Genomic DNA, 14,801 nt, shown 5'->3' on the forward strand with positions numbered 1-14,801 from the left:
CCCAACTGATTGGGCAGCTGCCTAATTGTCACGTTATTTTCTGTTTTCACGGCAAAAGCGTCCACATTGTGTTGTCACAATGTGTTGGCCTATCAACAATGAAAAGAGCAAAACAATTGCTGCAAAATTGAAACCTAAACCTAACCTCTGTAAGTCACATACTGACATCATATACTCGGTTCTTCGAGAGGTTCTCATCACTCCATACAGGAATCCTGCCGGAAAACCAGAACCTTCACTTACTGTGCCGCCTTGCCCTGTTATAATAATAATAATAATAATAATGTACTATTTTTCCAATTTGTTTCCTCAATTGATCCAAATGAAACCCCTTTTCATCTCTCCTTGATTAAATGACCCATTCCAACAGGAAAGGTAGCATAAAGGTTTTGAGATTTGAATTTCCCATGCAAGAGGCGATGGTTTCCGCTCAAAGTCTTGTCGAGATAGCGTTTGTTTATTTGAAAAAACGAAAAAAAAACAAAAAAAAAAACAGCAAAGTAGATTTTGTCGGTGGAAACCGGGCTGAAGAGGCTCCAGCTTGTGGCCATATTGTGGTGAAATGGCGCTCCCTGGTGGTTGTATAGAGTAGTCTATTGTGAAGAATTGTTGCTGACTAAATAAGCGCCCTTTGTGAGTGTATGTGCGTGTATACATGATGTGCATAAAGAAAAAGAACACCTCCATCCATCTCGATTAGCCGAACAGCCTATCGCAGCTGTAAGGGCGATATAAATACACTCGATTTGACTTTGACCACGCTCGCTAGCTCGGATTGACTTTGCAATGGAAAAGCGATCGACTTTTTCTGTCTCAGTCAAATCAGCGCATCGAGATTGACTGTTAATGCCTGTCCCATCCAACATGGCGGCGTCGGCAGATTCGCGCGTGCTTTTCACGGATGGCGTGAGAGCAGCCTTGCACAACTGGCCAGTTTTGCAGGTAAACGCACAAGGACACTATCAGATGTTGACATGATGTACATGCACACATTTTAACGCGGATGATTAATAATAATATGCAGTCGATCACGTCATAACTGAGATATCAGCCGCCGCTTACGCTCTCGATCGTCTTGAAATATTTCTGCTTTTTCGTCAAATGGTGTACGTTGGAGCACATTGATCAATATCGTCAACAAGTGTCGAATCTGCGGCTCTCGAGAGAAAGGAGGAATAAGTAGCTTTGGGGGCATTGCATTTTCTTTTGGAAGTGGTCATTTGACCGTGAACGGCAATTATTTTGCCGAGAATTGCGCAAGAACCACAACAAGTACAGATTCTGCGCGGCCACATCGTGGCCAAATGGTTGGAGCCGTCGCAACAAATTGGTGATGCTCCATTTCTTTTTCTTTCTTTCTTTCTTTCTTTCTTTCTTTCTTTCTTTCTTTCTTTCGCTCACTCTTTCGCTCACTCTTTCACTCTTTCACTCTTTCACTCTTTCACTCTTTCACTCTTTCACTCTTTCACTCTTTCACTCTTTCACTCACTCACTCACTCACTCATTCACACACTCACACACACACACACACACACACACACACACTCTCTTTCTTTCTTTCTTTCTTTCTTTCTTTCTTTCTTTCTTTCTTTCTTTCTTTCTTTCTTTCTTTCTTTCTTTCTTTCTTTCTTTCGCAGGCATCAAGGTGGCCCGGGGAGAAGTGATATATGTTTCTCGTTAGGACGAGAAACGTTCTCATCCTATCGAGAAACTTTCTTGTTCGTCAAAATGTTTCTGTTCCCGTTGATGCGTTGCCTTCAACGTAACTTTTCTAACTGTATAAATCTTTCATGAGATAATGAATGTTGGAGGGCATTCTGATTATGAACAACTTGTGTGGAATGTATGGCGAGAGGAGTGCGCTCGCTTTTGGGCTCTTGACATTCAGTTTTGCAAACAGGCAGCCGTGGGAAAATATTGATCATCAAAGTTAATGAAAAGGAAGAAAGGTGTAAAAGATGTTTAGAGAGCGAAGTGTACTGTCCTGTTCACCAGGTGAGGTGTAACTCTTGTTTACTTTTTGTGATTTGTACTCGCTCGCTTTCACATCTCATCAAGTGAACTTATTGATTTTGTGTCATGAACTGCACACGTTCTTGGGTATAATATTATAAAGCCACTCTATGTAGGATTTCCCAAAAAAAATCTTAACAATAGCCTTTTTATTTGACAATTTATGACTGAAACATATTCTAATTAGTAGATCAACATCTTCGCTGTTCACAATGGGTACTCCTAAAAGCCTCTGGCCAATATTATTTAGGAGGCGTCCGGTCCGAATCCTTCGAATTTCCCGCCCTCTGTCTGCGGGATGTGACGTTATTCGCGTCATCGTCAGTTGTTTCCTGTCGCGCGAAGACGGAACTAGTACAGATTTTCGCTGCCCCAGACACCCGCTGTTACTCCGCGGAAGGCTGCTCAAAAAAATAAATAAATGAAAACAATGTCAAGTGCCAAGAAAAAAAAAAAATCTAAACTTGATAGTGACCGGCGCCGAGAACGTGAGTGAACATTGGTTTGACATTTCAGCGGTGGAGAGCGTTGAGATCGGACTTGGATTAGAAAAGTGATTCACAGCTGGCTTTCTTTCTACTCGAAAAGGTAAGAAGCGAGTATCTTGACATTTAGAAGAAAATATGTTGTTTTCAAATAGCAGTAACCTCAAGATCGATCACTTCTCGGTCGTAACTATTGGGGTGAAAGTGAGGTGGACGGCAACATTTAGCGTGAAAGGGGCGGCAAAGTTGAATGTAATAGAACAGAATGACTTTATGAAGAACAGACGTTCCATTCCGCGGCGTTTCAATCAGGCTAAATTATGCCTTATTTTCCTCCGTGACAACAGCCTATTGTAGCTACATTATGCTAACGGAATGTGAACGGTACTACTGAATGGCGATAACATTCACGGCCATATCACACTAAGTAGTGAATGGGTCTATATGTTTTTCACAATCGTCAATTTCCATAAATGACAGCCCACCTTTCGGCTAATGCACAATGACTCTAGACTGGGGGCGACCTACACTAATAATGACTAGAATCAGGTTGATGTCCGTCGGGCGGGGTGACTACAATATGTAACTGCATATTAACATCGGAATGAGGTCCAATTAATTGACGTAATTTGCACATCGTTTTGGAGTACAGCACAGGACTGGACTTCGACCGACTAAAGCAATATGATCTGCATGTCCCGTGGACGTGAATTGTTTAGTGGGGATCGAGAGTCTCATCCTGTGAAGTGGCCAGCTTTGTATAACATTATAAAACTTCTTACCTCTGAAAACATAGTTTAATTGGATATGAAGAGCCCAGTCTTCAGTATTGAGATCGTGCACGTACGAGTGCGCGCAGCGTGTACGAGCGCAGTAAGAGCTAGCGCATTTAGCGGCAGCGGCAGCTGTTGTGGCTTCGGTGACGTCACTTCCGTCTATGCCGCGGCACCAGCGACTTCACTTCCGCGTATTGCTGCGGCATCACGTACGTCACTTCCGCTTATGTCGCGGCATCGGCGGCTGCCGTTGCCTTTCCTCTTTCCCTCGGGACATGTCGCGACTCCATTCGACTTGGTGCCGCTGCCATTACTCATTGTATGCATTTATAAATGGATTACGAGGCTTTTTGTGTGTGTTTGTTTTGTTTAGTCACTTTGCTAAACACTTCACTTCCTTATTTTCGATGTTTTTTTTTTTTTAAATTATTATTATTTATTTAAGTGCTCTGGAAGTTAAGTTGAATTAAGGTATTGCACTCCATCATGAGCAATCACTTCCGTGGACCGGTCCATATTTGGAACGGTGCCAGGGAGATGCCAATCCGCCATTGTGACACGACTCAATATACTGAGCTGCATATAATACTGGATAGTCGATAAACCGTTCACGCCGGCGCAAGCCGTTGAAGCCACAGAGCTGTCAGCTATCCAGTATTACATACAGATCAGTGGCCCAGCGGACGAGCCGCATGGCCGACAGGAATAGGACCATATTTGGATGTCAAAGTGTTTTTTTTTTTTTTTTTTAAATCAATCTTTATTGTACAAATGTTTTAAACATACACATCTATATGAAAAACAAATATATCTGTCTGTCTGTCTGTCTATCTGTCTATACATGTGCGATACGTGACGAAAAAGGTTAATGCTGTTGAAATATATTAGATAGATAGATAGATCGATAGATAGATAGATCGATCGATCATGGGTTCTCTCTCTCTCTCTAGTGTGCATAATGTGACCAATGATGTCCTGCTTGAGTATTTGTAATTGCAGAGTTCAATAAATTCTTTGAAAACGTATCTCATTCATATCGTACATATTTGTTTATAAATGTGTCATTGCATGTCATTCCTGTGTAAGTCACAAGATGTCGCTGTTGCATTTGACATGTTGCCTTCGCTCAACAGAGTGCATTACTTGTCTCATCTTGGCTGTACTGCATTGTATTCTGTGTTCAATAATAATAAACCACCTAACACAAAAAAAAACAACAACAAAAAAATTCGTGGACCGGTCCATATTTGGAACGGTGCCAGGGAGATGCCACAATGGCGGACGAGCCGCAGCCGCCATTGTGGAATCCAAATATGGTCCTATTCCTGTCGGCCATTGTGGCATCTGGAGATGCCACAATGGCGGACGAGCCGCAGCCGCCATTGTGGTATCCAAATATGGTCCTATTCCTGTCGGCCATTGTGGCATCTGCCACAATGGCCGACAGGAATAGGACCATATTTGGATGTCAAAGTTTTTTTTTTTTTTTTAAATCAATCTTTATTGTACAAATGTTTTAAACATACACATCTATATGAAAAACAAATATATACATGTGCGATACGTGACGAAAAAGGTTAATGCTGTAGAAATATATAGACAGATAGATAGATGGCCGACAGGAATAGGACCATATTTGGATTCCACAATGGCGGCTGCGGCTCGTCCGCCATTGTGGCATCTCCCTGGCACCGTTTCAAATATGGACCGGTCCACGAATTGTTTTTTTTGTGTTAGGTGGTTTATTATTATTGAACACAGAATACAATGCAGTACAGCCAAGATGAGACAAGTAATGCACTCTGTTGAGCGAAGGCAACATGTCAAATGCAACAGCGACATCTTGTGACTTACACAGGAATGACATGCAATGACACATTTATAAACAAATATGTATGATATGAATGAGATACGTTTTCAAACAATTTATTGAACTCTGAAATTACAAATACTCAAGCAGGACATCATTGGTCACATTGTGCACACTAGAGAGAGAGAGAGAGAGAGAACCCATGATCGATCGATCGATCGATCGAATATATTTCAACATCATTAACCTTTTCCGTCACGTATCGCACATGTATATATTTGTTTTTCATATAGATGTGTATGTTTAAAACATTTGTACAATAAAGATTGATTTAAAAACAAAAACAAAACACTTTGACATCCAAATATGGTCCTATTCCTGTCGGCCATTGTGGCATCTGGAGATGGCACAACGGCGGCTGCGGCTCGTCCGCTGGGCCACTGATCTGTATGTAATACTGGATAGCTGACAGCTCTGTGGCTTCAACGGCTTGCGCCGGCGTGAATGGTTTATCGGGGGGGTGCACAGACATGGTCACATTTTCTAAAGAAATATTTCACTTGATATGCATATCTTGCATTTGGACAGTTGACAGTGTACAGGATATGTTGGTCTTGAGTACTTAACCCCCGCCCCCTCTTGTATTTCATTTGCAAATATTAACATACTCATTTCAAGCAATCTTCCAAATATAACTTTCTGTATTTGATATGGAGACAAATGATGGTGTACAAAGAAGCAAAGTGTTTATTTTCTGTTTTGAAACTCTTGTCTTTTTGTCCTCAAAGTCTTTGATATGTAACGTTGCTCCTGATGTGCTTTCAGATTGCCGTGGATAATGGATTTGGAGGCATGTACGGGCAAGAGAAAGCTGATTGGCTGGTGGATGTTGTCCAGCAGTACTTCCATGACAACGGTAAACAAGTCAGCAAGCTTTCAGCAGATGGATGATTGTTGTCCGTTTCACCCTCCTGGGGACGGACGGACAAGCGGTCTGGCGGAGTAGTCGCGCTTCCAAACATGCACGCACACATCATGCCCACAATTCCAAGTCAATCGAATTTTTCATTGCATTGAGGAATACACAAGGCCAAATCAGGCGCTCCTTCAAAGAAGCCTGTTAGCTGGGCGGCGCACGTGTCACTGGCCACAAATGAATCATACGCAAGTTCATTTCAACGTTTCCAAAAGAATCTTTCTGGGATTCCGTGTCTGAGGGAAATGCCAGCCCCGTTCCAGAAATGTGGTGGGGTCGGGGGTCATTGTGGCCATCACATGTCCGGAAGACGCAACCTGCGTACCGCCAATGTGCGTAAGCTAGCCAGCGGCGCATAAAAAATTGACGGGGGAATGCTTGGATGTGGTCTTGTGCATCCAGAAAGATGGAGTTGTTGCATTCTTTGCTGACTTTTCTGTTTGTGGCCATCAGCTGACCTGGAACAAGATGAAGTGGAACATTTCATCAGCACACTGATGGATCAAGAGTTTCACACCGTGGCGGATGATGGAAGTTTGCCTCAGGTACACTAAACCTGACCTTTTCCTTCTACTCTCGACTGTGGCTACAACTTACAGTCATGGATGAAATTATTGGCAGCCCTGGAATTTTTCCATCAAATATACCACTTCTCCCTGAAATTGTTACAATTACAAATGTTTTGGTATCAATCATTTCTGTCTTTGATGTGCATTGGAAAAGCACAAAAAACTTGAAGAAAAAAGCCGAAATTGACACAAAATGCAAAAAATGGGCTGGACAAAATTGTTGGCACCCTCAACTCAATATTTGGTTGTACACCCTTTGGAAGAAATAACTGAAAACAATTTCTTTCTCTAACCATCAACAAGTTTCGAGCATCTTCCAGGTGGAATTTTGGACCCCTCTTATTTTGTGAACTGCTCCAGGTCTCTCAGATTTGAAAGATGTCTTGCAACAACAATTTTGAGATTTGAGGTTTCCAGTCGGATTTCAAAGCGGGCTCATCAGTAGACACTTGAGAACTGTGTCTCCAAGTGTTCCTTGGTGCTTTTTAGTGCTACCAGATTTCACGACTCCTTGCACATCATCAAGGCACCCAGTGCCAGAGGCAGCAAAACGACTCCAAAACATCATTGAACCTCCACCATGTTCGACTTCAGGCACTGTCTTCTTTTATTGCAGGCCTCACTCGTTTTTCTGTAAACAAGACAATTATGATCTTTTCCAAAAAGCTCGACCTTAGTGTCGTCTGTCCACAGAATGTTCTCACAGAAGGATTGAGACTTTACTCAGGTACATTTTTGCATTCTTCAGTCTGGCTTTTGCCTTTTATGTTTTTTAGTCAGCAGTGGGGTTCCCCTTGATCTGCTGCCATTGGGCTTCTTATTCAAATGACAACGTATGGCCCGAGCTGACATTTCTACACCCAGAGTCTGCAAAACATCTTGTGTTTGTGTGGAAGTTGACTGAGGTTGTTTATCCACCAGTCAAACTAACCTACATTGCATAATTTCCTCATTTTTTCTTTTCTGTAAGGAAATTAGCCACAGTTCCATTCCATGGGTTTTCAATTGTTTGATTGGAGTACACACAGTCAACAAAAGGAACCTCAAGATCTCTGGAGATGGTCTTGTATCTTTGAGATTGTTGGTATTTTTCAACAATTTTGCTTCTGAAGTCCTCAGACACTTGATTTACACGTACAAGGGTGCCAACAATTTTGTCCAGCCCATTTTTTGCATTGTGTACAATCCTGTCAATTTTGGCTTTTTTTTTCTCCAGCTCTTTTGTCTTTTTCCAATGCACATCAAGGAAATAAATGCTTTGATACCAAAAACATTTGTAATTGCAGCAATTTCTGGGAGAAATGGTGTATTTTGTGGTACATTTCCAGGGATGCCAATAATTCCGTCCATGACTGTAACTGTGTATCAGAACACTGCCCCTAAGTGGCCAAATCGGGTACAAAATGAACAGCGCTCCTAATAAAAGCACACACAAACAAGGCCAAGACAGTATCCAATCATTTCAATAAAATCAATTTTGAGACATTTAACATAGATTCTCAAATTGTTTTAAAAGATAATTATGATTCTTTTGAGAATTGATTTCTTTTATTTATTTATTTTTTTGGGGCACATCCCTGTGAAATCCAATACCTGAGGTCCCAGGTTAGCCCAGTAAGTCCCAAGACTTGTGAAAATAACACAAGATAAAAAATAGATCAAATGTTAATGTTGTACGGCAGTTGTAAACAAGTAAGAATAGTTTTATTATTGACACACAAATCTATACAATAACCTTGTATACTTGATGAAATTTGTTGATAAGGTCATACTATGGACTCGTCATTCAAAGCAGAAAATCTGAATAGTGAAAATTTGTGCGTGACACCTATTGAAAAGGAATTTGGGGGGTAATTTTATTCATTATATATATATATATATATATTCTTAAATAAACGGTAGAATAATTGGTAATCAGTATTCTTTTCTGCCAAAAATCGGTATTGGCATTGTCCTCCATAGAAAAAAGCATATTGGTCGAGTTGTCCGACAGCAACGCGCACCCATTGTAAGTTTGTGTGTCCCTTCAGGTGTGTGTCCAACTGATGCAGATGTTCAGTCATTGGCAGCAGGGGGCGCTGCAGCAGCTGTCGAGCTCCATCCAATTGCTGACGCAGAAGGAGAGGCCAAGGGCAAAGGTCACAGCCCCGCCCACGCAGTCGGACTCCGATAGTGATGGCGAAAGTCAGGTGAGCCGTCCGCTCCGCTGACCTATATTATTGTTATTATTATTATTATTATTATTAGTGTTGTTGTTGTTGTTATTATTATATCATATGACTGGATGGCTGATAGCCCCTTCACGCCTGTGCAGAGGCAACAGGTTGAGGTCACAGGGCGGCCATCTTGTGACTCCCACCTCGCCAGCTCGCTACTGTATATTCTCCAGGCTCCGCACGTACACATGAGATAAAGATGGCACATAGGCTCTTCGTATTGGGATGGGGGTGGGGGGCGCGAGGGGTGTGGCTAAAATGTAGGGCAGTTTAATTAATCGAAATTCAATTATTACACTCCACAATTACAAAATTGGCATCATCATAAAAAACAAAGATTAACAACAAAATAAAATAAAAATGAGTTTTTGAGTTGAAATGTACATATTTGCACTTTTTTTATTTTTTATTTAAAACGAACTAGTTTAAGGATAGAGGTCCACAAACTACTTGACATGATCAAAAACAGTCCAACGCATGTATAGATGCCAATATGATAGATGATCATTTCAAAAGATGAAAAGATTGCCTTCATGTGGTATAGTAAATATGGTAAATAGCACATGTTGAGTAGCCCCCTCATGTTGCATTTTCGAAAGGACAACTGGGAAATTGATTTTGATTTCCCAGTTGAGAGAACTTTTCAAGTTGGTCAGCTGACGAGTTGTCAGCAAGTGTTGGCGCTTTGGATGCGTGCGTGGGTGACTAGTCAACAGCGTTGTTCCTCAACAAATCCGTCTCCGTCCTGCTTTCTCATCTTCATAAAATGAAGCAGCAAGGAGCCCTCACGTGACGCTAGTAATAGTTGTGCAGTGTATTCCTGATTTTGTTGGCTTGTCATACATCTGAGGTTACAAAAGAAACACAGGGAAAATAAAGTGTACATCTAGTTTGTGAAGGAAAGTTATTTTGCGTGCAAAACGATAGACGTGCTCATGCGCTGCCTGCACGTTTGATGTTGTTACCGACATGGCGTCCGTCTTTTCACTTGGCTGCACTCTGCCTGTGTCCCAATGTGCACCCTACTTACTCCCCGCGACTGACGGCAGGTGGCTGACGCCAGTTTGGATCAGAGTGCTTTCCCAATGTCTAGGGAGCCAAAATGTCGGGCCCTCAAAATGAGCCCCAATGCACTCTGAAAAGTAGTCAACTCAACCGGCTTGATAAGACCACAATCTATTTATTGCCAGGATGAGAAAATACATACCACGCGAGGAAGCGCGATCAAAGCCATGTGTGTTCATATACGTATATAGCGGGGGTCGGTTCCCAAACTTTTTCCTATGATGGTTTCCCTTCGCTGATGGGGGGCCAGGCTCTGTTTGTAACAGAAAAGAAGTGCGACGATTGCAGGGGTGCCTAGACATACACGTTTATTGTTTCCTACAGCGCCACATATAAGCAAATATGAACAAGCTTTTCCAGGATCTTGGCCCCTAAAAAGTCCATGCAACATCATGAACGTGCACAATCTTAACAACTGACTTGTAAAGCAGAACCTCTCTTACTTTAATTAAATGACGAGTGTGAGCAGCCTGTCCAACTTTTTGCTTCCATTTGGCTTGTAGGCACCATTTTGTTTGCCACACTCTCTCATCAACTTCCCACTGAAAATCACAAAGCAGTGATACAGCACCTGCATATATTTCGAGTCACTTTGGAAGGGCGGAGTTCCGTGGGGAGGGGGCATTGCTGCTGTTCAGGGGGCCGAGCCAAAGTGAAGGTGGGCTGCGTGCGTAGTTTGGGGACCCCTGATATATATTTTGGAGTAGAAAATATGTACAACAAAGGAACTAAAGTAGTTTTAAAACATCAGTTTTTACAATGAATAGTGGGAGATTGAATGCGTGGTAACAATTCCGGTGGTCACGTGACATGTGACCAGGGGAAAGTAGCGAGCGAGCTGTCTGTCTGTCCCAATCGCCAAACGGAATGGTGAATTGACAACGATGTGATGGAGGGCTTGCTTCGTATGGAGGACCAAAAGTGCCAACATTAAATAAATAAATACACCATTAAATAATTAAATAAAAGTGTAATTAATTAATTAAATGTGTCATTAATTAATTAATGTCCCTGTGATTATTTATTTATATATTTATGTATTTATTTATGTATATATTTATTTATATATTTCTTTCTTTCTTTCTTTCTTTCTTTCTTTCTTTCTTTCTTTCTTTCTTTCTTTCTTTTTCTTTCTTTCTTTCTTCTTTCTTTCTTTCTTTCTTTCTTCTTTCTTTCTTTCTTTCCTTTCTTTCTTTCTTTCTTTCTTTCTTTCTTTCTTTCTTTCTTTCTTTCTTTCTTTCTTTCTTTCTTCTTTCTTTCTTTCTTTTCTTTCTTTCTTTCTTTCTTTCTTTCTTTCTTTCTTTCTTTCTTTCTTTCTTTCTTTCTTTCTTTCTTTCTTTCTTTCTTTCTTTCATTTATTTATTCATTTATTTATTTCTCCATTTAATTATTTCATGGTCGCTGTTTTGCGGTGTTTCGTGAATTTATTTTATCTGTCAAGCTCGCCCGTCAAAGTTAGTGGGAGGGTCCTAACAACTGATTGGTCAATCTGCTCATCAAGTCAAGGCAAATCCATTTCAGAATACAGTAGTCAATTGATGCAGTGTTCGTGGCTAGTAAACATAATTGATAGGCTGGGTGGCGCTTTTCACCCTAAATAGGTGCGTTTCCATTAGACATTAGATTTACGCTTTCATTAGGTGCTTTTTGAGACGTGCTGAAATGGTAGGTCTTCGCAAAATTTTAACGGAAACACTTTTTTTCCGATTTCCTACTAGTCATGTGACTCCGCCCGGTCACGGAGAAAAGGAAGTATACAGGATCAGTGGCTCAGCGAGAAGCCACAACGGTGCAAAATGCTCGATTGAACAACTGCTGCAAGTCCAACAACAAACATCACCAAAGCGATCAAAACATTGCAAAAAAAACACACACACAAAACATTTGCATTTATGTATGTAAAACGTTACTAACAATAGTAGAAAATTTAAATTCAGCACCTTTATTTTGAGAGCACTTAAAAAAAATCGTTGCAATGAAAACTGCTGTCGCCAACATGGAATACAAATCAAGCATACGAAAACAAAACATTAAATTAACAACATACAAACAGTAAACTCTATCACATTCCAAACGTGTGTACCTAAAAGCCAGCAGATGTCGCTGTTTGACTTGCTGCCCGTGCCACTGCTGTTTCCAGGCATCATAAACAAGACTTCTTAAATCTCCCTGCATCTATCTATATTTTTTCTAATAGAATTTGAGATATATTTAAAATCCCTTAAATGTATCAAGTCTGAAACACGCAAACAATTTATTCTCGTGACGTTGCATGATGCAACCGCCTACATGAACTGCGAGATCTCGCGAGAGTTGAGGCGGGACATTACGAGAACTACGCCTCTGAAGCCAATTACTCTTCAATGGAAACGCCTCCAAGGCAAAATTGTACTTTATCGAAATAAAAGAAATATCGCTTTTATTTTGATGTTGGTTTTGCACAACAACAAGCCTCGATCACTCAATATCAGCAAAAAATCTATCACCATACCCGCCATGTTCACAACCACTTAAGGCCGAAGCAGTCGCTTAGACAAGATTTGAGTGAATCAGGCCTCAGCCCCGCCCACTAACTTTGACGGGCGAGCTTGACAGATAAAATAAATTCACGAAACACCGCAAAACAGCGACCATGAAATAATTAAATAGAGAAAGATATAAATAGATAAATATGTAAATAATAAATATATACATAAATAAATAAATAAATATATACAAAATTAAATATGTAAATAATCACAGGGAAATTAATTAATGACACATTTAATTAATTAATGACACTTTTATTTAATGGTGTATTTATTTATTTAATGTTGGCACTTTTGGTCCTCCATAGCTTCGGGGAAAAGGGCAGACATTCGCACAGCCTCTCTGCCTTGCGCAGCACAACACTGCCCCCAAGAGGCCAAAGTGCGCAGGAACAGCCATTCTTTTGTTTTCCACTTGCGATTAACTTTGCCGCATTGAACTTTTGCACTGTTTTATTTTGTCATTTTCAAGTTGAGATTTGAAAGATTCAAGCGACTTTCCTGACCTCAAAAGTCCTTTGACGTAAACATGCAAGGACTTTTCCAATTTGCTCTTAGTACACATTTTCACGAAATGCAATCAGTCATTTGGGAGCCGATCGGTACGGAACGTCGGGAGAGTGTCTCAATTTTGACGGGCCCATGTTTTGCGTCTTGCGGTCTGGAATGACGTCACCTGTCTTTCCTTCTTCAAGCGTGTGTTTTGCTTGCAGGTGATGGAGTGTGAAAGTGCGTCAGTCGACACAACAAGTCATCTTCCTCATCCTCATCAAGACGAAGACGGCTGGACACTGGTTGGAAAGAGGAAGTGACGCAAGTGATGAACTTTGACCTGTGCTTGCGTCAACTTTGAGGACTTGGCGCCACATGATAGGTCGCATGACATTTTTGACAAGACGGGGCCGTGAAAAAGTTTTAGCTCCAAAGAACTTTTTCAAAAAACTTTTGTCAAATGTCAGGCTCCATAATTAAAATATTGAATGTATTTTTGTTTAGTGGAATAATCAAGGGATATCATGAAAACGTGTATTTGAAATTCATACGATTTCTTGCAAACTGGCCGAAGCAATAGGGCTTATGGACGAACTCCGGAAGCGTTGGGCTAAGCGTAATGACGACTCGCTGCCGGTCCGCCGCTTGGCTCGCCCTCGCCAGTAAACGTGAGGAAATGTGGAAAATGGGTTAGGGTTGGCCGACGACATTGTTTGTATCCGCGTTTCTTTTCAAATGTGCCGGATGGCGTTGGGAACTTGCGCTTTTGAAAAGAGAAATGTCGATGTGCGTGGTATGATCACATTGGCTAACGGAAGGCCGTATTTTAGTGCTGCTCAGTCCATGGACAACTGATGTGCTCATTTTTGCCAAGACCCGTAGCCATCGTGTGTAAACAAACCAAAAAAAAACACACTCTTTTGTATTTGCTGTTGCTGTGTTTGCATGATGCACTGAAGATGAACGCCATTTTGATGAGACATCATTTTTTGTTTACTGTGACACACGAGCAAAATGTGGCCTTATTTATTGGAGAGACATTTTTTGCTGTGGGTTTGTTTTACCACTAGGGGGTGACACTGCTGACCCCCCCCCCCCCCCCCCCCCACACACACACACACACACATCCTTGTACATATATCTTTGTGAGGACATCCATTGACATAATGCATTTCCTAGAGCCTTACCCTAACCGCAACCATCAAAAATGATTGCCTAAACCGAACCCATACCCTAACCCCAACCATAACCCAATTCGAACCTAAACTCTAAAACCAAGTCTTGACCTTCAAAAAGAGGTCTTGCAAAGTGAGGACCGGCCAAAATGTCCTCACTTCACAAAAATGTCCTCATTCTGTTGGATAAAGACGTATTTTGGTCCTCACTATGTATTATGTACAAGAACACCCACACACACCAAAGGATTAACCAAATCCGTTCAGCCTACTGGCATGTCATCCAAGGTGATCAGATTTATGCAATGTAAGCAGCACTGCTATTTTGTTATGGAGGACCAAAACTGCCAAAATTCGAAATAAATCAATGACTAAATAAATAAATGTCTAAAAGTAAAAATAAAAATGAATATAAAAAAATATATAATTCCAAAATTCTATCTAAAAAAATATACGTGGAAATAGATCCATTTTTATTTTCACTTTTCGTCATTTATTTATTTAGACATTTATTTATTTAGTCATTTATTTAGATATTTATTTAGTCATTTATTTATTTATTTCGTCATTTATTTATTTAGTCATTTATTTCGTCATTTATTTATTCTATTTATTTATTTTGAATTTTGGCAGATTTGGGCCGTACAGCCAAGTGGAAATGTTATTCAAATGAGGGGGCGGTCCTCAGCGTGTCTT

At 40.8% G+C, this 14,801-nt stretch overlaps 1 protein-coding gene across 1 annotated transcript; it reads left to right on the forward strand.

The window, feature by feature from the left end:
- Window positions 1-797: 797 nt before the first annotated feature.
- On the forward strand, window positions 798-13,423 carry tsr2 (TSR2 ribosome maturation factor). Its single transcript, XM_077532060.1, has 5 exons — window positions 798-942; window positions 5,910-6,000; window positions 6,514-6,605; window positions 8,660-8,818; window positions 13,152-13,423. Exons 1-5 carry the CDS (start codon window positions 847-849, stop codon window positions 13,248-13,250), a joined length of 537 nt encoding a protein of 178 aa, XP_077388186.1. The 5' UTR covers window positions 798-846; the 3' UTR covers window positions 13,251-13,423.
- Window positions 13,424-14,801: the final 1,378 nt, after the last annotated feature.

The sequence above is a fragment of the Festucalex cinctus genome, chromosome 9, assembly GCF_051991245.1.
Source record: "Festucalex cinctus isolate MCC-2025b chromosome 9, RoL_Fcin_1.0, whole genome shotgun sequence".
Classification (NCBI taxonomy): domain Eukaryota; kingdom Metazoa; phylum Chordata; class Actinopteri; order Syngnathiformes; family Syngnathidae; genus Festucalex; species Festucalex cinctus.

Coding starts and splice junctions, on each gene's coding strand:
- tsr2 (XM_077532060.1), top strand. CDS start 847: ATGCCTGTCCCATCCAACATGGCGGCGTCGGCAGATTCGCGCGTGCTT. Junction 943..5,909: donor ACAACTGGCCAGTTTTGCAG/GTAAACGCACAA, acceptor ATGTGCTTTCAG/ATTGCCGTGGATAATGGATT. Junction 6,606..8,659: donor ATGATGGAAGTTTGCCTCAG/GTACACTAAACC, acceptor GTGTCCCTTCAG/GTGTGTGTCCAACTGATGCA.